This window comes from Balaenoptera acutorostrata, chromosome 4 (assembly GCF_949987535.1).
Source record: "Balaenoptera acutorostrata chromosome 4, mBalAcu1.1, whole genome shotgun sequence".
Lineage (NCBI taxonomy): Eukaryota > Metazoa > Chordata > Mammalia > Artiodactyla > Balaenopteridae > Balaenoptera > Balaenoptera acutorostrata.
In genome coordinates, this window is record NC_080067.1 from 125,516,978 (window position 1) to 125,539,672 (window position 22,695).

General features: G+C 40.3%; 1 protein-coding gene across 2 annotated transcripts; it reads right to left on the reverse strand.

Moving 5' to 3' along the window:
• Positions 1-625: 625 nt before the first annotated feature.
• On the reverse strand, positions 626-21,861 carry BTG3 (BTG anti-proliferation factor 3). 2 transcript variants are annotated; one of them, XM_057545848.1, is made up of 5 exons: positions 21,654-21,854; positions 17,726-17,904; positions 12,660-12,797; positions 6,255-6,462; positions 626-1,303 (listed from the first exon to the last, which is right to left on the reverse strand). In XM_057545848.1, the coding sequence occupies exons 2-5, from the start codon at positions 17,896-17,898 to the stop codon at positions 1,064-1,066; spliced, it is 759 nt and encodes a 252-aa protein (XP_057401831.1). In that variant the 5' UTR covers positions 17,899-17,904; positions 21,654-21,854; the 3' UTR covers positions 626-1,063. The 2 variants fall into 2 exon arrangements, with proteins under 2 accessions (XP_057401831.1, XP_057401832.1); XM_057545849.1 differs by lacking the exon at positions 12,660-12,797 and having other exon boundaries at positions 21,654-21,861.
• Between the last annotated feature and the right edge of the window lie 834 nt (positions 21,862-22,695).

Here is a 22,695-nt window from a genome sequence, read left to right on the forward strand (position 1 = left end):
GTAATGAGAAAACATAATGATCTTTTAGTTTTTAAAAATTTACCTTTGGGAAAAAACCTTATATCTTTTTTCTTAGATATAAATTCTTATATCTTTTTTCTCTTTTAGTTCAAGTACACTTACGAGACTGATGGCATTACAGTGGTATAAATATGGACTACTGAAGAATCTGAAGTACTGTACTATTTGGCTTTATTTTAGACATCTAATAAAGACTTTTAACATGTTGAAAAAAAAAGCACAAGGCACAGAGACTAGCGTAGCTATAAGAACATTTCTGCTTTATGCCATGGCACTAGGCGTATAAGTCAGATGTCATATCAAAATTTGTACAGGCCAAATTCTTGGTTAGGAAAATCCTACGTATAGTGACTCTAATGGTTGAAAGATATTTCATTATATTTATATTTTCAATTATCTACTACTAACAAACTTTAGATGTTTTATATGAATCTTTTGATACTATAGCCTTTGGGAAAGGTATGGTTAATAAAAAGTTAATTTTTTAAAGAAAAGTTAAAATTGTTACAGTTTTTTTTCTTTGCTAAATATTTAATTAAACACATGTAAGTGAGATACCCCCTTTGCTCTTTCTCCCTTTTTATGCACAGAACAGAAGCACACATTGTCATGCCTCAAACTACTTTTTATTTGCAACTACATGATTTCACGCAATTCTTCTAAACAATGACATAAAATAGATTTCCTTGTGTATAAATAACTTACATACTCTCCATAAAGTAAATGCTCAAAGGTGCTAGAACAGATCGTCCACTCCTACAGTGTTCTCATATCCAACAGAGTTGATGCACAATATATAAATACTCAAGTCCAATATTAAAAAGTCAGGCACTTGACTAACTTTAATAAAGTTTCTCAAACTATATCAATATATCTAAAGTGCATATATATTTTTTAAGAAAGATTATTCTCAATAACTTCTCTATAAAAATAAGTTTGATGGTTTAGCCCATCTAACTTTACTACTTTGAGTATGAACTTTTAATATGCAGTCAGGCTTATTCTACCTTCTCTCAACATGACACCAAAAGAATCAAAGCAGCTAGTGAGGTGCTAACATGTGAGGATTAATCCAGTGATTCCGGTCACAATGCATTCCAGGAGGAGGTACCCATGTTACTGGAATTGGGCGATATGGTTTATTCTTCCTTCCCTGATTTGGATAACCAAATGGAACAGGAGGAGGGTAGTGACTTTGATGACCATTCCCTCGGTACATTCCTGGTTTTTTTCTGGGTAAAGGGTGCCACATTGGAAGAGGCGGGAATATCAGCTCTGAAATCTGTAAAGAAGAGAAAACAGTAAGTTAATAAAAAGAAAAAATTAGTCATGTGTTATATAAAAAGTAGGTGACCTTCCAGATTACTCATTAAAGAAAAACAAAATCACTCACCCACAACCCTAAGAGTAGGTCTAAGGCACATTCCTACAATCAAGTCTAAATATGTTAAAAACCTCAAATATAACAGGTGATCAATCAGCATTTTTTTACTAAATGAGTGAAAATGAATAACCTCAAACACAGCACTCTAAAGCAACCGGATATTTTCTGGCTATTTCAACCAAAGAAGATGAAAACACGGAATGAATAGAAGCTTGTAAGGACACATCATGTTTTAGACCACTGGTTTCCACAGCTGGCTAAAGAGTCACCTAAGAAGCTTTTAAACACAAAATGTTCATGCCCCAGCCCTGGTCTACTGAACAATATTAACAAAACTTTAGGAAGAAAGGCCAAGTATTTTGATGACACTGCCGGTGATTCTAATGTAGCCAGTTTAGCATTTTGGAAAACAGTCTTAGATTATCCCATAAGTCAAGTGGGACATCAAGTTCACATCATTCAAAATGTTATCAGCAGTTTCAGACCTCTCTGCTCAGAATGCCACACCCTGTGACTATGAGTTTCAGAGTTCTCTGATTTCTAATCTGCTCTTCCTAGCATAGGCATTTAAAAATTTATATTCTGTATAACAGCACTGCATTCATGATAGAAAATTCAAAAGGTACAAAATTGTACACAGTGGAAAAAAGTCTCTCTTCTTTATGTGATTACCCGCTACCCTCTCAGAGGCAACTGACAGTAATCAATTGTTTGATTATCTTTAGAGATATTCTATGAATATACTTGTGTATACAGCTATATACACATTTATAAAAACTCACAAAATTCTGTATTCTGCTTTTTGCACTTGATAAATACATCTCAGAGACATTCATCTAAGTACATAACGACTTTTTTTGTCATTTTACAGCTAGACAGTAATGCAATGACTATGCCATAACTAAATTAACTGGTGTCTTGTTGATAGTACATTTAGGCTGCTTTCAGTCTTTTAATATCAAAAAAACAATGCACAAAAGCAAACAAAACAATGCAACAGTGAATAACCTTAGCACAGTTAATTCTTGGTTATCTACAATAATGGGGAAATAAAGAATTTAGAGTTCAAACTAATAATTGACCTATACTACAAACCAGTAGCAAAATGGAATGTTTTCATTTCTTTCTACATTGGGGTGTTGATAAGCTTTTAAAACTGTCAGAAAGCAGACACAATCCCACAGGCAACCACTGTTCTGATTTTTATCACCAGACTGAGTTTTCCCTGTTTGTGAACTTCATATAAATGGAATCATGTGGCATGTATTCTTTTGTATCTGGCAATTTTTTTTTTTTTGGCCACACCGCCTGGCTTGTGGGATCTTAGTTCCCCAATCAGGGATCAAACCCGCACCCTCCGCAGTGGAATAGGGGAGTCCTAATCACTGGACCGCCAGGGAATTCCCCGGCAAAATTCTTTTGCTCAATCAGATGTTTTTTAGGTCCTTCCGTATTGTGTCTATTATTAGGTTTTTCTGTTTTATTGCTATTATCCTACTGGGTGAATGAATACACAATTTCCTCCCATTCACCTGTTAATGGGTATTTGGGTGGTTTTCCTTTTTTTTTTTTTTTTAAACAATTATGAAAAAAGCTGTTATAAACATTCTGATATGAGGCTTTGTAGATATTTGTTTTTTTCATTTCTCTTGTTAAATACTTAGGAGTGGAACTGTTGGGTTATAGGGCAGATGCATATTTAACTTTGTAAACACCAGTTTTCCAAAGTGGTTATACCATTTTACACTCCTATCAACAGTTTATGAATCCAGCTGCTTCACATCCTTGCCAACATTTGGTATTGTCAGACGTTTTAATTTTATCCATTCTGGAAGTAGTGTTTCACTGTGGTTTAAATTTGAATTTTCCTGATGACAAATAAGGTTGAGCACCTTTTTCATTTGCTTACTGGTCATTTATATAACTTCTTTTGTACAGTGTTTATTCTCATCTTTTGCCCACTGTTTTTAATTGGATCATGTCTTTTATTAGTGATTTATAGGAGTGATTTTTAAAGTATATTCTGGAAACAAGTCCTTTGACAAATATATGTATTGAGAATATTTTGTCCCAGTCTATGCTTTTGCCCATTCGTTTTCTTAATGGTTTCTTTTTATTTATTTATTTTTATTTATTATTTGGCTGCGTTGCATCTTTGTTGCTGCGCGTGGGCTTTCTCTAGTTGCAGCGAGCAGGGGCTACTCTTTGTTGCAGTGCGCGGGCTTCTCATTGCAGTGGCTTCTCTTGTTGCAGAGCTCGGGATCTAGGCACAAGGGCTTCAGTAGCTGTGGCTTGCGGGCTCTAGAGCGAAGGCTCAGTAGTTGTGGCACATGGACTTAGTGGCTCCACGGCATGTGGGATCTTCCCAGACCAGGGATTGAACCCGTGTCCCCTGCATTGGCAGGTGGATTCTTAACCACCGCGCCACCAGGGAAGTCCCTCAAATTAGTTTTCTAATGTATGGTATCAGGTAGCAGTTAGGTTCACTTTTTTTTTTTTTAATATATAGATTATCCAATTGTTCCAGTACTAGTTCTTGTAGACTTTCCCTACTGAATTGCTTTGGCACTTTTATTTAAAAAAAAACAAAAACAAAATTGTACATACATGGGTCTACTTCTGGACTCTCTATCTGTTACAATAATATATTTATATATCTTTAAATCATTATCACACTATCTTGATAAACATAATGACTTAATATTAGTGTAAGATCTATGACTTGATTCTCCTTTCTTTAAATTTTATCTAGAAAAAGCATTTTGGGATTTTGATTGATAGCAAGTTGAAACTATAGATCAACTTGGGGAGAAATAAATAACATAATCTTCATTCTTAATTAGTAGAGACTTATCTCTGGAGGTTCCTTTCAGAAAACACAGACCCCCCTCAGAGAACAAAGACCCCAAGCTCAGAATTATTTTGCCCATACTTTGATAACCTCTTTTTTAAGGCTCTTGGTAATGCCAGGTTCAAGATGGAAAAATGGATAGGTTAAAAAACATTAAAGTGGACCATCTGCACCAGCTTTCTACACAATGATTTTAAGAGCTATGCTTCTCATTCATGAAATGTTTTGTGATTACAATGTCAAGGAGAAATGTTTTATTTTAAAAGCACATAAAGGACAGTTCAATTTCTATGCCTTTCTGTTATAATTTTATCCTAATAGTCTTTCAACATATGGGAAAACAAATACAATTTAATTTTAAAAGTAAATCTAAAAATTAAAGGTCAATTTACTTGAAAAAATTAGCAGCAATCAGTTCAATTTGGAATTTACATTCTTACTTTGCTCCGTAACAAATAAAATTCTTTAGGTAAAATTAGCGCACATCTGAATGAATTCCAGGCAATTTAACAATGGTAATCTGTAGTATGTAATACATCATACAGAGGAAAAAAATGTCCAAAATATTTATGGCAATGGTCTTAAAAATGATCCCTGACTTACAAATATTATGTTTACTTATCTATAGGGAATCTCTTGGGAAGAATACAAAATAACTGGTAATGAAAACCTCCATACAAGGGCACAAGACTGGTCATTGTGGGAAGAGGAGGACATGTCACTATTATACTTTTTTTTTTAATTAATTAATTAATTAATTAATTTATGGCTGTGTTGGGTCTTTGTTGCTGTGTGGGCTTTCTCTAGTTGCGGTGAGTGGGGGCTACTCTCATTGTGGTGCACGGGCTTGTCATTGCGGTGGCTTCTCTTGCTGTGGAGCATGGGCTCTAGGTGCGCAGGCTTCAGTAGTTGTGGCACGTGGGCTCAGTAGTTGTGGCTTGTGGGCTCTAGAGTGCAGGCTCAGTAGTTGTGGCACATGGGCTTAGCTGCTCCGCGGCACGTGGGATCTTCCTGGACCAGGGCTCAACCCCGTGTCCTCTGCATTGGCAGGTGGATTCTTAACCACTGCGCTACCAGGGAAGCCCCTATACTCTTTCATACTGTTTCAAGTTTTTGTTTTGGCTTGTATTTTTTTAAAAGCAGGTGCATATAATAGACACATATACATATACCCCTAAGAATGTGCTAATCTTCAGAACTAATCTTCCTCTCAAGCCTAGGAAGGATAATTCAACAATTAAAAAAAAAAATTAAGAACTCAAAAATTAAGTTATACTGAAAGGATGTTCATTATATAAATGTATCCTGGATTTAAAGGTTCGGTTTCTCATACTCATGATACTCTGATTTCTTACTCATTAAGGTCTAAATTCTCATTTTAGCCCAAATCAAACCCTACCAGAAACCTGGTATGTTTAATTATGTCTAATTAAGGCCAAATTAATAAAAATAGGTATATTTAAAAATATACTCAAAATTAGAAAAACTACACGTACAGAATAAGGCTCAACTCAAAGGACTTCTTTAAATTGTTGTATTAGTAGCTATATGACTCTTTAAATGTTAAAGCAAAGAAAGATTGTTTTGGCTTGAGTGAAAAATTAAAGAATAATTTAGTGAGGTTTCTCTTTAATCATAGCAAGGGAAAGAACATGAAAGTTAGGTACAAATTGGAAGTGTTAAAGGCTGCGAAAAAATGAGTGGCTAGTTTTGAATGCAATAAGGATTTTTAAAACATCAGGAATGTTTTAGCACCATGATTTTTTCTATTGTTTTTACAACGTATTCATCCCACTTATTTAGTAAAGCAGACCTTTGATAAAATGACTCAGGATGCCTATTTCATCTCAGAGGAAGCAGCTTCCCCTTAGCGTGGGAAGGCAAGAACCGTGATCCAGAATTTCAGCTCAGAAACTTTGGGCAACATAAGCAGGACCACCTAGACTGCCCTTGCGAGCCCTGCTCATGACCTTCAACATGGAGCCGCTTCAGGGTTACCTGGTACACGGGGCTGGGGGTCGCAGCCACTGAATTGGGTTTCACTTCTACTTCCTTACTTGTTTCTTCATCTGAAGAAGAGGACCCTGAATGATAATCAGAGGTAACCTTATCAAGGGCCCTGGTCACTTTCTTGGAAATCTCATCCTTGTTCTCTTCCTCATTTTCAAAGCTGGCAACAATGAATGCATTGTTTTTCTCTCCATACCTAAGAATAAAAAAACCAAAAAACTTACACACCTTGAAGTCACATCAACAAAGCAAGAAATGTCCATAAAAACAATTGAACAGGTCTGGACATGCCATCAGTCCCAGGCAAAGAAGGAACCCTCCCAGAACTGGATTCTACATCTATAGTATCCTAACGAAGCTTCATGCCAACAGGCAGGCCACAATTTTCTACTTCTAGTCTATTAAAGTACAAATACAAAGTGACCTCATTCTCTTTTCCAATTTTCTTTTCTACTGCCTCCTGACAAAAATAGTTGTTTACGATATCAAAGAGAAACTCACTGTTTTGATTACATTTTTGTATGTACCATTGAAACTGGCCATACAGAACTTTCTAACAAATTTTTAACTGACCCTTATAACGTAGATCCTAGTAATTCAAGTCAAAAATCAACCAGACATCTCCTGTGGGATTTACTTTTACCACGATTAAATAAAAAAGAGGCCTGTGTTTCCTGTATCCACACTGACAAAAATGAGAACTGAGGCAACTGTTGAAGTTAAAGGGAAAAAAAAAACTACTGTTGAGGAAAATAAAAGGATTTTGCTTGAATTATACTGCTGATTTCATAGAGATTCCTATGATAAATGCTTACCCCTCATCTTAATTTTTTTAAATTAAGCAAACGTTATCCTTCCAAAACATTTTTAAAGCTTTGATCTAAGAAGAATAATTGTCAGAACATGTAACTTTGGCTGTTGGGTACTAGAAAAAAGGAAAATAAATTCTGCAATGAGGGAAAATAGCACAACACACAGTAAAACTAGGAGTTTTCATTGAGAGGACAAAGGAGAAACCCACAAATCCATTCACATAGATTGCACAACATAAACACTATGAAACAATTTCTAGGAAGTGTTAGGACAAAGGAAATGAATTGTTAAGCAGTCTTACACAGCATGTAATTAAAGTTAAACAAAGTGATTCTAAGCTTAAAAAATATAAAAACATCAACAGAAAATAGGGTTAATTGACTATGATGTCAGTTAATTTCATTCATAATTCTTGTCTCAAATTATTTCTGAATCAGGATGATATCTACAATTAAGTAAAAGGCCTAGGGCTTCCCTGGTGGCGCAGTGGTTGAGAATCTGCCTGCTAATGCAGGGGACACGGGTTCGAGCCCTGGCCTGGGAGGATCCCACATGCCGCGGAGCGGCTGGGCCCGTGAGCCACGGCTGCTGAGCCTGCGCGTCTGGAGCCTGTGCTCCGCAACGAGGGAGGCCGCGACGGTGGGAGGCCCGCGCATCGCGATGAAGAGTGGCCCCCGCTTGCCGCAGCTGGAGAAAGCCCTCGCACAGAAACTAAGACCCAACACAGCCAAAATCAATCAATCAATCAATCAATCAATCAAACATACGCATCTGATTCAAGATCCTCATTAAAAAAAAAAAAAAAAGTAAAAGGCCTAACTGCAACAAAGCCTTTGAAAGTTTAAATGGCAATCAAGTAGTCTCACAGGTGAGTTCTATTTCTTTCAACTGTGCTATCTTCCGACCTCATAGGCTGGATGGGGCCATAAATGCAATCTAAATATGGTACATAATTTCCTTTTCTATTCTTTTTCAGTCTCTCTCATAAAAGGAGTTACTGCAGGATGGTAGAAAGAGCACTAGACATGTTTCTGGTTCTGTTCTGTCATTAACGAGCTCTGTTACCAGGTGCAAGTTATTTAATCTCTCCCGGCCTTAGTTTCCTATCTGCAGAATGAGGAAGCTGAAGATAGCTGGATAGTGGTTAGTCTTCAGCTGGTGATTCTTCTTAGCAGAAGATGCCTGAACAGTGGGAAGGGTTCTTCACAACACAGAATTCATGAAGTATAATTTCAAGATTACTTAGCCTTGGGTTGTAGCAGTGGAAATCTACCCCTTGGTCCTTTCCAGGTTTAAAGATGCAACAAATTTCAATACAATCAAAGGTTAATTCATATATTAATGCCAGCAGTATTAATAATGGGCTTAGGCCTACCTTCAGTATTGCCCATTAATGGAGTCAAAATTCAAGCAAAACAGAAAGGCAAGAAATTTGAGAAAAATCCCTGCCTCTGTAGAAACAGAAACCTAATCCAAGGGCAGACATCTAATGATTGAAGGATCAGCTTTATTAACTCAGGTTTCTTCGACACTCAAGCTCAGTTAGGTTCTACAATTTTCCCGTGGTAGTATTTTGCTATGAGGGCTCTCTTCAGGGTAAGTGAAGCTGCTTACTATATTACTGTAACATTAGAATGTGCAGTTAATTCCTCAGAATTCATAATGGACAACTTTTAAATTTTCCAATTTTCAATGACACACTGCTAAAACATTCAGGCCTACTGAGTTAATTTGAAACAAATCAATAGTATCCATGGCTCTTTATCAGGAAAAGAAAGGATTATCGAAATTACAAACAAACAAAAAATGAAGTGTAGAATATTGAGTAGATAATAAAGCTGCCAGCTATTTGCAGGCCTTCTCCTTATAGGATCTGTTGTCTATTCAGTATCTTCTCAAATATTTCACTCAGTGAAATATTTCTAACTATATAACACTTTGCACTGTTCCAATATTTATCCTGATGGAATAACTCTATGAAGAATGTTCTCTTTGAGTGCATTTCAATTTTTTTTCATAACCTTAGTCTTTAGTATACCAATGAGTTATTATTTTTAATGACTCAAATATTTATTCAATTATATAACTGCTATATCAGCTTTTTTTTTTAAATATTTATTTATTTATTTATTTATTTATTTATTTATGGCTGTGTTGGGTCTTCGTTTCTGTGCGAGGGCTTTCTCTAGTTGTGGCAAGCGGGGGCCACTCTTCATCGCGGTGCGCGGGCCTCTCACTATCGTGGCCTCTCTTGTTGCGGAGCACAGGCTCCAGATGCGCAGGCTCAGTAATTGTGGCTCACGGGCCTAGTTGCTCCGTGGCATGTGGGATCCTCCCAGACCAGGGCTCGAACCCGTGTCCCCTGCATTGGCAGGCGGATTCTCAACCACTGCGCCACCAGGGAAGCCCAATATATCAGCTTTAATTTTCAGAATATTTCCAGTTTTGGTCCAAAGGCACTAATATCTCAGTCTCCTCTATTAATTTATAGCAATCACCTCTACCCAGTCACTAACAGGTCTTTCTTTCTGGGATTTCTAACATCACTGAATGAGCACTCATATTCTGAAGATATCAATAATTTCTATTAACTGTGAAAAACCTCACATCATAGCCAATTTGGGGCAAAATTTTGATCATATATAAAAGAATTAGAAGGCTACTGAATGCAAAGATTTCCTTACATTAACAAGATTAAAGCACAGTAATTTTTTATTATCTGGCATCATCAAGAAATGAAGTATCCACTTAAGTAGAATGTCCATGTAACTAAAGCTTTTATCTTCAGGTGCCAAGATGTAGTTTAAGCATTTCAAATAAATATGTCCAAAATGTTTATATAATTAGCCAACTTCTTAAACATCCTTGGATATGGAAACTTTTCCCTAATGATTTAAGATCATTGTATTAAGTATTCATTATTTGATGGTGTGATAATACATTTGGGTCAACTCTTTTGCTTTTTTGTTCCTGCCTCTATGTCAGACTATTACTTTTGTTTGTAGCTTTATGACAACAGTATCCTGGGGGATTGGTTCCAGGACCATCCCTGCCTCCCCCCAATGCCAAAATCTGTGGATGCCCAAGTACCTTAAATAAAATGGCATGGTATTTGCATACAACCTATGCACACCCTCCCATACACTTTAAATCATCTCTAGATTACTTATCATATCTAATACAATGTAACTGTTATATAAATAGTTGCATGGCATGGCACATTCAAGTTTTGCTTTTGCAACTTTTTTTCCCCCCCTCAAATATTTTTGAACTAAAGTTGGTTGAATGCATGGATGTGGAACCCTCAGATACAGAAGGCCAACTGTACTAGGAACAATCCCCTTTCAAATGCCACGTAATTTTTTATGGGCTGAAAAACTACACAACTAACTTAAAAGAACTGTGTGTTAAGTAAGAGTAAATCATGATCACAGTGTGGGCCTCATAAAAAGTAAACATTTCAATATAGTAACTTTGTGATAGCTATTTCTTGTATAATGAGGTCTTCTGCAGGGATTCAGTGGACCAAGTCTACAAAACAAAGTCTGATCCTGGCCTACGGTAAGTGCTTAATTAGTCCCAGACTGTAAAAATGTTTGACCTTCTTAGACCAAAAATTGAGGTATCTTGCTCTTCCTTTTTCTGGGAAATAAGTATTGGAGAATCTACTACCTACACCCGGTTTCCCAAAGCAATAAGCTTATATAAGCCACCAGCTTATATAAAGCAGCTCCAGGGTGGTCCAGAAAATTGTTGCAGGATTACCACTCATTTTTTTCCAACATGTCTTCACCACCACTTTCATTGCTGGAGATCAGGTCAAAGGCTATGACCACCTTTGGAACATACTAGGGTTGCATCAAAAAGCACCTCTACTATAATCAATGGGTGAATTGTACCTCTAAACCAAAGAGAAAACCCTAAAGGAACAGCTGTAGGAAATCACTCACAGGGGTTCCATGCATCTATTCATCCTGTTCCTCCTGCCTGGAAATGTCCTTCCAACCTTGTCATCTAGTCAACTGCAACTCATCCTTCCCCACTCAGCTCAAGTATCACCTACTCTACAGTCAGCCCTCCATATCCATGGGCTCTGCATCCATGCATTCAACCAACCACAGACCAAAAACATTTGGGGAAAAAAAATCCAGAAAGTTCCTAAAAGCAAAACTTGAATTTTTTTCAATTCAAGCAACTATTTACATGGCATTTACATTGCACTTACAACTATTTACACAGCATTTACATTGCATTAGGTATTATAAGAAATCTAGAAATGATTTAAAGTATATGGGAGGTTATGCATAGGTTATATGCAAATACTACACTATTTTATATAAGGGACTTGAGCATCCGAGGATATTGCCTCTGCCTGTGTGTGTGTGTGCATGTGGCCGGGGCAGGGGCATGTTCTGGAACTAATCCCTCACCAATACCAAGGGCTGACTATAGTCTTTCCTGAGGCAGTAACTTTCTCCTTTGTGCCACCAACTACTGCATTTTGTACATACTTCTATTATAGCACAAATCACAGTCTGTTGTAATCTGCTTATTCTTTCTTCTCCCTTATTACACTCTGAACTACCTGAAAGAAGAATGTCACTTTCATTTTTTAAAAACCCCACAACTAAGAATGCCTGGTCCAAAATGAGTATTTTTATTTAATTTAATTTATTTATTTATCTATTTATCTATTTATTTATGGCTGTTGGGTCTTTGTTGCTGCGCATGGACTTTCTCTAGTTGCAGGGAGCAGGGGCTGCTCTTCGTTGCGGTCTGCAGGCTTCTCTTGTTGCAGAGCATGGGCTCTAGGCACGCGGGCTTCAGTAGTTGCAGCACTTGGGCTCAGTAGTTGTGGCTCGCGGGCTCTAGAGTGCAGGCTCAGTAGTTGTGGCGCACGGGCTTGGTTGCTCCGCGGCATGTGGGATCTTCCTGGACCAGGGCTCAAACCCGTGTCCCCTGCCTTGGCAGGCCGATTCTTAACCACTGCGCCACCAGGGAAGCCCACAATGAGTATTTTTAGAATGAATGAAGTTCAATTAGATTTCATACCTAACACTCACCTTTTACAATTCTGCTCATTTAGGAGACAAGAAATAATTTCCATTATGAAAATAAAACCATGAAAATATCACTCAGCCACTTAAAAACCAAAAAGGGGGAGGGAGGCAAGAGTAGAAACAAACAAACAGAAATCAACCAAAAGTTAATATCCAGTATTATTTGGGATTAGTGTCTTTCCTAATTTGAAGAGGGGAAAGACAAGGGCACCACCAATGAAAGAAGATATAATTGACCTATAGGGAGTCTAGGTGTCTAAATTCTACAATAGAGTTCTTGGTAAAGCTCTAAAAAAAAACCCTGCTCTATCAGTTTTTGAGTTTCCTTAGCTGTAAAACAGGAATGTAACCAGTCTTTCACTATCACCTCCAAGAAGAATAGTTTACAAAATTCACAGCTGAGAAAGCCAAACAACCAGCTCCTGGCTATAAAAATACATGCGTAGGCAGTACCTGAGAGAAATTCAAAAAATCAGTTCCAGCATGGTAATCAGTTCAGCCGCCAAACTCAAGAACTCACCGACAGCACACCTCACATGGGTCCACCCATAGAGTGAGTTCCTTTGGCAAGCCCAGGTCACTGTACAAAATGCAGCTGTTCTCACAGGCTTTCAGGACATCAGGATCAACTCTCTGAAACTTATTGACACGAATGCATCTACAACAAAGTGGAGTAATGTTAATAGCTTTAAATAAATATAAATCAGAAACTTTGTTATATCTATTGGTATTTACCAACATGAATTTAAAAAAGTAAAATGAACCCTGGCAAAGAACCCAGGAATATCTATCCTAAATAGATAATAAATCTGAACTAAAGGCAAAGAGGCAGCATCAGCATCAAGACTACCCAGCCTGGTGGAAAGAAGAGTCTGTGTGAGCACAGGGAAATCACTAGAACTGGCTCTACTTCATTTCACACAGAAACTACTCAATCTCACACATACATTAAATGAGCAAGCAGTACAAAAGTTGCATGAAATTACTTAGAGCTTTGAAGGTAAAAGTTTTAATAGGCCAAATTTCTATATAACAAAATCTCCAACTCACAAAAGACCTCAACCAATGGTTCAAATAATATTTGGAAATTCTTGTGACAAGTTTTGATCTGTTGTTACCTTGCTTAAGAAGGGTATCCTTTGCCTTACCTATAATTGTTCTCTAAATACCGAATCAGTCAAGGACACAGAACCATTCATACCATGTACTTAAGATTAAAATATAATCCAGGGACTTCCCTGGTGGTTCAGTGGTTAAGAATCCGTCTTCCAATGCAGGGGACGCAGGTCTGATCCCTGGTTGGGCAACTAAGCCCCACACCGCAACTACTGAGCCCGCGCACTCTGGAGCCCGCATGCCACTATGAGAGAGAAGCCCACGCACCGCAACAGAAGATCCCGCATGCCACAATGAAGATCCTGCATGCCACAACTAAGACCCAATGCAGACAAATAACTTAATTAAAAAATAATAATAATCCAAAAGTGTTATTGGCTTATTTCACTTAACCTCTGTTACTCGAGTTTTCTTTTTTTTTTTTTTTAAGTTATCGAAAAAGAGAAAAAAATTCTAAACCACTAAAAGACTGTTCCTTTTTTTTTTGGCCGCGCCACATGGCTTGCAGGGATCTTAGTTTCCCAACCAGGGATCTAACCCATGCCCACAGCAGTGGAAAGCACAGAGTCCTAACCACTGGACTGCCAGGGAATTCCCATCTGTTCCATTTTTTCTAACCTAAGAAATACCATTCACAGCTACCTAACAGAATGCTCAAAGATGGCTCTCAGTATGAATGCAAAAATACCTGTTAAAATAAGTATTCTGCTTACATAGAGAAACGTTAGCTACAATGAAAGTATTTACTGCCTACAACTAAGAAATCAATAATAGAACCCAGGTTTTAGTACGAGTCCTGAGTACTAGTATTATTGGGTGAATTCAGATTAAATCATTTTACTTCTTCTTCAGACTCCAAAAATATGGAAAATATAAGTTAATTGACAAATACTGATTATATTACTAAATATAATACTGTAACATCAACAGAATAAGGTACTATTTAAATTTTTTTAAAGTTTAATTATTAGTTAATTTCAATTTTCATAAAAAACAGTGGAAAAAGTTCTCATTAGGTAACAGCTAATACATATTTCTAAATAATAATAATAATAATAATAATAACTCTTTTTGAAGGTTTATCATGCAATGGAGAGTTTTCTAAATGCTCTGCATGTACAGGCATACCTCAGACACTGCAGGTTTGGTTCCAGACCACAGCAATAAAGCGAGTATCTCAATAAAGGTAGTCACACAAATTGTTGGTTTCCCAGTATATATAAAAGTTGTATTACAGTACACTGTAGTCTATTAAGTGTGCAATAGCATTATGTCTTAAAAAAAATGTACATAGCTTAATTAAAAACTACTTTATTGCTAAAAAATGGTAACCACCTGAGCCTTCAGCAAGTCTTTGTAACAGTAACACCAAAGATCACTGATCACAGATCACCAAAACAAATATAATAATGAAAAAGTTTGAAATACTGTAAGAATTACCAAAATGTGACACAGAGACACAAAGTGAGCAAATGCTGTTGGAAAACTGGCACTGACAGCCTTGCTCAATGCAGTTGCACAAACCTTCAGTTTATAAAAAACGCAATGTCTGTGATGTGCAATAAAGCAAAGCACAATAAAATAAGGTATGCCTATGTTAACTTTTTAAATTTTCACAATGATCCTGTGAGTTAGATACTATTTTCTCCACTATAAAAAAGAAAGGAGGGGCTTCCCTGGTGGCGCAGTGGTTGAGAGTCTGCCTGCTAATGCGGGGGACACGGGTTCGAGCCCTGGTCTGGGAAGATCCCACATGCCGCGGAGCGGCTGGGCCCGTGAGCCACAATTGCTGAGCCTGCGCGTCTGGAGCCTGTGCCCCGTGACGGGAGGGGCCGCGATAGAGAAAGGCCCGCGCACCGCGATGAAGAGCGGTCCCCGCACCGCGATGAAGAGTGGCCCCCGCTTGCCGCAACTGGAGAAAGCCCTCGCACGAACCGAAGACCCAACACAGCCAAAAATAAATAAATAAATAAATAAATAAGAAAATCCTTTAAAAAAAAAAAAAAAAAAAAAAAAAAAGAAAGGAGGCAGAGAGAGTTTGAGTAACTTGCCCAAAATTACACAGCTAGAAAGTAATGAATCCAGAGTTCAGATCCAGACCAGATGCCAACGTTCACTTTATTAAACAACCCTATTATGCCTGTACTTATCATAACATCACCGTTAACAATTTAGCAAATTCAGAGTAAAAAAAAAATATTTTAAACCATGTAAGATACTCTTTATTCCTTTCTAGAAGATGGTCCTATGTTACAGATTCTAATGTTGTGTAGGTTGACTCAAAAGTCCCACGTGCACCAGGATCAAAAGCAATTAAGGGTAAGGTAGATCTTAGATGTATGTGTTTGTTTTTTTTATCTACAATGAGGGAGATGTAGGCTCTAAGCTTAAAAAAAATATATGTAAATATAGATGCTTAAATAGAGACTCGCTTCAACAAAATTTGCATACCTTACATATTTTTATGCTATTTTTTTCACTCTAGATACTGTGACTATTTACCCATTAACCACTCTTCAAAAACAAGATTTTAAGAGCTGCATAAAAATAGTCCATTGTTTACTTAATGTTGACAGTGTAGTGCTTTCCAATTTTTTGCAATTATAAAGTGTAAGAAATATCCATATGCATACATATTTGTCTGCATTTCTGATTATGCTTCTAGAATAGATTTTAGGAGATTTACTTTTCAAAGACTGTGAATATTTTTATAGATCTTGATAATGTTACCAAATTGCTCTTATTTGTATAAGAGAAACATACCGCCCTGCAGAGAAACATACTAATTTATAAAAACTTTAGAAGAAAAAGAACTTTACGGATTGAAGAGTCTACTAATTCTGGTTAATCCTATAGTCTATTCATTTTTATAAAAGAAACGACCCACAATTAACTCTAATAGTTTTCTACTTCAAAGATGGCTTCAAAATGACTCAATAATGATACTTCTGATTATATGCCAATTTAATCCTGTGGCTAACTTTTTTCCTCAAGTTTTTAGAATTAATGGAAATAAAATTATACACTGTCTGACCTTTAAGCATTTACTTGATAGTGTCTCCTTTTTCAGTAATAGTACGGTGGCTTGGCACTTCCAAAAGCCTTAGTCCAATGTCAATTACATCAGTGTAAAAAGCTTGAACAGCTCTAATTCACAAAAGCTGTTCACTCTATCAGAAATGAAGATGTGCAGAAAAAAATTAAGAGAATCAAATGAGAGGATAAAAAACAGTAACTTGAGTGCTTTATATAGAACATCCACATTTCTACTTTCACTCACCACATTTTCCAATATACTAGGAAACCTCTTTGGATAGAAATGAAGAGGAAAATGTATCAATTACTTTGATTCTTTTCTTTTCAACAGATCATATGCTCACCTGGCTTTTAGCAAATGAGAATTAAACAAATCATATTTTCACCTCCCTTGCACACTCCGTGAACAGTCTTACACTTTCAAGAGCTCAGCGACTGAAAGGAAGTTCTTTTTACTGTGAAGGGCTGATTTGTGGAGGAATCTTTGGGGGCAGCAATATGCATAAATAAAAGAATTTCTGTATTCATGATAGTCACAACTGTTCCACTTTTATTTTTTTGGTCACATCCACAAATGGGGCACGGTTTGACAGCTGAAGTTTAGCAGAATATTCTCAACTCAGGTTCCCAAGTAGTCACATAAATACTAAAGAGTGAGCATGCCAGGACATGTTTTACAGGAGGCTGCTCTTCTTTAAACTGTAAATGTAACTTATAAACCACAGTACAAAAGATAGCTGCGAGTGAGAATTGCCTTCACTCTCAGAGACAAGGCTGTGGTAGGACTGTGGTATACAGAAAGCTCATAAGAATTTAGGGTCAGTGAGACCTGAATTCAAATCCCAGAGCTAATATTTACCAGTTGTGAATCATAGGTAAGTTACCTTCATCCATAAAATGGTTACACTGGCTTCTACCACAACGAATTATGCACAGTACAAATGAAATTATTCCTGTGTCAAGAACATGTTAGGTGTCTAATAATCTTAGTTCTCATTTGCCAAAAAACTTTTAACACATAACACGCAATTTACTTTTAGATACAAGGAACTCATTTCCCTCAACCCTTACCATGCCCCCTTTTAAGTGATAGTTTTAGGGGTTCTCTACAATTGGGAAAGCCCTCAACTACCTGTGATACTTAAAGAAAAACACTCAGGAACCACACTATGACCACAAGACAAGACTAACTCCCATGAGCCTATACTACTGGCCCCCCAAGTCCAGGCAGTGGGACTCCAACAACAAATACTTGTATTTTAAAGTGAATAAGGAAAAAATAAAACTGAGACGCTCCTGAGTTGGGTATTTTGCAGATAAACTGTGAGAGGCATGGCCTGGACACACCCATCATTCCTGGGGCCTGGCATTCATTTGAGGAGCTGATCAGCCTCTTCATTTAGTCCAATCTAACTGTCCAAGCTATTCCTTTACCTGTAGGCCTGTCCTTTTGATGGTTTTTCCGGATACCAGTGATTTTTATATTTTTCTTGAAGTATTAGAGTCAATTTCTCAGCAAACCTCTCGACTGCTTCTTTTTTCAACTTATCATGTTTTCGAACTAGCCTTGTGAAAAAGAAGACTACGGCAGCAATTTCGTTCTTCATCTTTCCCTGCAAAGATAAAATAGTTTTTCTCAAAAAACCAAAACATCACAACTTGAAGATAAAGCTCTGCAAAATATCCCTCCTTTACAGCAGCACCCTTTCCTCCTTCCAATTTTATCCTGTGTTTCACTGGCTCATATCTGGAGTAGGGAACAGTCACTAATTTATGCCATAAAGACCTTATTATAAAATACTGTTTAAGAGTCTTATCGCCTAGCTTTGTAAAGGCGTTCAGTAAAGAGAGCACACCAAATTGCTCCTGTTAGCTAAAATAAAATCAGAGATATCACTCAAAGAGAAGCATTACAATGATACCACTATATAGTTTTTACTAAATGTGTCAATATTTAGCTACAATAATTCAAGTTTAAAGTTCTATGAAATAACTTGTATTTTAAAACATAAAAAAGTCCACTTTAAAATCCAGTATTGTAGAGCCACTACAGAAGACAGTTTGGCAGTTCCTAAAAAGGTCAGATATATGGCTACCATATGACCCAGCAATTCTACTCCTAGCTCTATACCCAAGAGAAATGAAACCATATGTTCACACAAAAACTTGTACACAAATGTCCACAGAACCATTATTCATAATAACTAAAAAGTAGAAATAAACTAAATGTTGATCAACTGATAAATGGACAAATAAAGTGTGGTATATTATTCGGCAACAAAAAGAAATGACATACTGATATGTGCTACAACATGTATGAAACTTGAATACATTATGCTAAGGGAAAGAAGCCAAAAGACCAAATACTGTATCACACCAATTATATGAAATGTCCAGAATAAGCAAATCTATATAAACAGAAAGTAGATTAGTGGCCTAGGGGTAGGAGGATGGGGGGAAAGGAGTGATGTGAGTGAGTAAGTATAAGATTTCCTTTTGAGGTGATGAAAATGTCCTAAAATTGACTGTGGTGATGGTTGTACAACTCTGTGAATGTACTAAAACCAAAGACCTGTACATTTTAAATGTGTGAATCATATAGTATGTGAATTATATTTCAATAAAGCTGTTATACACAAAGAAAAAAAATCCATTCTCGAGCTTCTGTAAGCATTCTTTCAAGAACAGAGATATATTTACCTAAAAAATATGACCAAAAAACCCAGCTCTATCAAAACGTATTTAAGAGAGCGGAAATTCAGGGTCATTCACAGAAAATCTAAAAGAAATAATCAGAGATTCAGCTGCATGTTGGAACTGCCTCAAGAAGGACTCTTTTTAAATGACAGATCTGATTTATCACTGATTAATCCATAAAGGCAAAAACCTTGTACTGGGATTGTTTCGATGTATGTTCTGTCTTCGCTTGATGAGCTCATTCATTTGGCTGCTGTAAGTAACTTGGAGTTATTCAGATGCTGCGTTTACTAAGCAACATCACCTTTTCAGAGCCAATTATTAAAGACATACAGCCCCTGTTAGGTTTAGTGCAAAAACTGACCAACCCAGCCTATAGTTTGTGTTCTTTCACATTTAAAAAATAAAGCTGATCCTGTTAGCTTCCTTTTTCTTTTCTCAAACTTGCTCTTAAAGTCCGTCTTCATGGGGCTTCCCTGGTGGCGCAGTGGTTGAGAATCTGCCTGCTAATGCAGGGGACACGGGTTCGAGCCCTGGTCTGGGAAGATCCCACATGCCACGGAGCAGCTGGGCCCGTGAGCCACAATTGCTGAGCCTGCGCGTCTGGAGCCTGTGCCCCGCAACGGGAGGGGCCGCGATGGAGAGAGGCCCGCGCACTTCGATGAAGAGCGGTCCCCACACCGCAATGAAGAGTGGTCCCCGCTTGCCGCAACTGGAGAAAGCCCTCGCACGAACCGAAGACCCAACACAGCAAAAATAAATAAATAAATAAAGGATAGTCTTCTAATTAAAAAAAAAAAAAAAAAAAAAAGTCCGTCTTCATAAGATTCTTTTCCTCCTTGTGCAAATTCAAACAAGGGACCCCAGTGTGAAATAAATTCTATATGTTATTTGAGAGGTGTGCTGGCAGCCATGGCCACCCTGATGCGGGACGGGAAGACACCCAAACCTTCCTCCCGGAACCCTAGAATGCCAAGTCTACCTTCTATGGGCAGCTGCACACAACCCCAGCCCTCCACAACTGCTGTGCAGCCTCCTCCTGAAAAAAAGGCAGCCATTTCCACTTATAAAGCTATATTTATACTCCACCACGTTACGATGGAAAAGAAAACCCACTGCAATTTAATACATGGTTTGGGATGAAACTTGCTGATGGAACTCCATTAGCCTCCACCCCACCAAAGAAAACAAGAAAGGTACTCAATCCCTAACTAGCTCATTCTCCTCATTCATTAAATTGGCCAACTATGTTCCACATATCTGAGTTTTGTGTTCCTTTTGTTTTTTCTTCTCTGTTTCATATCAAAAAATAAAAGGAAGAAAGGAAGGAAAAGGACCACTTAGTGGTTGCTTTGGGTTGTAACACAAGATGAGTCATACGGAATTACTTTTTTTTTTTTTTTTTCAGTTTGAGGGAATGATGCCTGGAAGAGCTGAGAATTTAACCCACCTCCACCGGTCAGTATTCTAGGAGTACCAAAAGGGTACCCGCTAGAGGGGAGAGTTACGAGGTCAGGGAGAGAGAAACCAGAAGCTAGCGGGGCCAAGAAGCCCCTAGGCGTCTCGAGTAAGTCGCCGCAATCCCTCCACCCACACTCGGAGCGAAAAGCTCCCATTTTAAACATCGCACGGTGACGTCATCCAGGGACGTCGTCACCGAGGCGGCTGCTCCTCAAGTTCTACTTTGTTCCACAGGCTCCTCTGCTCACGGCGGCGGGCAGAGAACCCAAAGGAAAAAACCCAGTCCTGCCTTCCAGGAGTTTATAACTTTGTACTCTTCCCTCTCTTGTAACGAAAAGCTTCATCGCGGCCGTTTCTAGAAACAAGTTATTTCTCCCGACAGACGTTCCCAAGGTTGAGGAAGGGGGGGGGGGGTGGCGGGGGGAGGTCCCGGCCGCGGGGGGTGACGAGCCCTCGACCAGCCTCCGCGGCGACACAAAGCGGGCTCTGGACCCCGAGCGACAGGATCCCCACGGGGCCGGGAGTTGGGCTTTGTCAGCCATCCAAGCCTGCTGCTCGGCACTCGCGCCTGGGTTTGAAGAGCGCCGGGTGAGTAGGCACCAAACGTCTCCACCCACTCCTGGAAGAACGGCCTGCCCGCGCGTCCAACTTCTGCAATCGCGGGTTTTCCTGAGTTAAGGGGGCAGCGCCCCGAGCCCCCTTCCCTTCCCCCCGCGAACAGCCTCGCAGGCTCCGCAGCCCCCGGGCAGGCTCCAGCCTCCGGCAGCCCTGGGTTCGAGGCCCGGGCTCCCCTCAGGCGCGACCCCCCCCCGCCCCCCCAGACAGCGAGCCGGATCCCCGGCTCCAGAAAACCCACGGACGCGGAGGGGGAGGGGGCGTGGGAAGGCGCAGGGCTGTCGCCCACCGCGAGCAGAAGGTAACGCGCGGTGAAAACGTGGCAGGAGCCTCGAGGCAGCGACTCCTCCGTCGCGATGCCGCTGAGGGTCCCGCGGAAACCCTCGCGGGCCGCCCCCCTCCGTCCCCAGCCCTTCCTTCGCGCCGGGCCAGAGCCGATGCAAGCAGGTTCGACCCCGCACTCCTCCTGGTTCCCCCGCGCGCTGCCCGCCCGCGAGCCTTCGACGTGGCCGCAAAGGCGCCCGGACCACCCTCCTCCCGAAGCCCTCAGCCCCGCCATGTCCGCCTCCTCCCGGCCCGGTCTCCTCACCGCCGCCGCCTCCGCTCTGGGGCCACAGATTCCCTCCTGGCCGGGAACCGAGGGCGCCGCCTCAGCGGGCCGGCGCTCGGCGGCAATGAGCGCGGCGAGCCTCGTCTGGCGCGTGCGGCTCCCGCGTCGTCGGGCGGCCGAGCGCGCGCTGAGAGGGCGGGCTGGCGGGCGCGCGCGAGCGAGCGAGCGCGGCTCTGAAGCGGCGCGCGGGGGGCTCGCGGCCCGGAAGAGGGGAGGGGCGATGACCCGGGAAAGGGATGGCGCCGCGCGGGACCGGCTCGCGCTCCTGCGGGGGAGGAGCCGGAGGCGGGGCTTCGTCGACGTCCCGCCCCCAAGGCTCCGGCCTCGCTGTGCAAGCCGCGAAGCGCCTTCAGTCCTGCGACGCGCCCGCGAACCCTCGGGTCAGACGGCGAGGGCCGCAGCACCGCGGGCTTCCCTCCTCGGGAAGGAACGGCGCTGAGAGCCGAGCGGACCCTCGCCAGCCCGCCCTACCTGCTGCAGCGTCTTCGGGGGTCGCGTGGGCCATTTCCCCTTTGCTGCCTGGGCCTCTGCTTCCCCCTCTCGTTTCTCCTTGTCGCCCTGCGCCCTGACACCCTCCGGCCCGGGAGGGCGAATACTAGACCCTGCTCTGTAGAGGTCCAGTTCTCTAGACCTGGGGCTTCGGGGGCGGGTTGGGGGGCGTTGGGGGTCTACACAGATCAGACGGAAGGCGGACTTTGCTTTTGTGGACTGATGCTCTTCCTTGCTGTGATAGTTACGGGCACGTCAGCTGTGCAGCCGCCTTGTGATATTTCAGTTTGTTTCGAAGTCCTAGTTGGGCCCCTTCCTGGCCGGGCTGGTGGCTCCCTCAGAGCAGGGACTGCCTCCTGTTGACCCTTGTGTCCCAGCTTGGCACTGAGTACAGTGTCTTGCACAAAGGAGGGGCTCCAGGGTGTTGGCTGAATGAAACCTTCAGAGTCCAAGCTTTCTATTTCCCAGCCACTTCTAGTCAAGGACTTCCAGATACAAAGCTTAACCTTTGAACAAATACAAATGTGGAAAA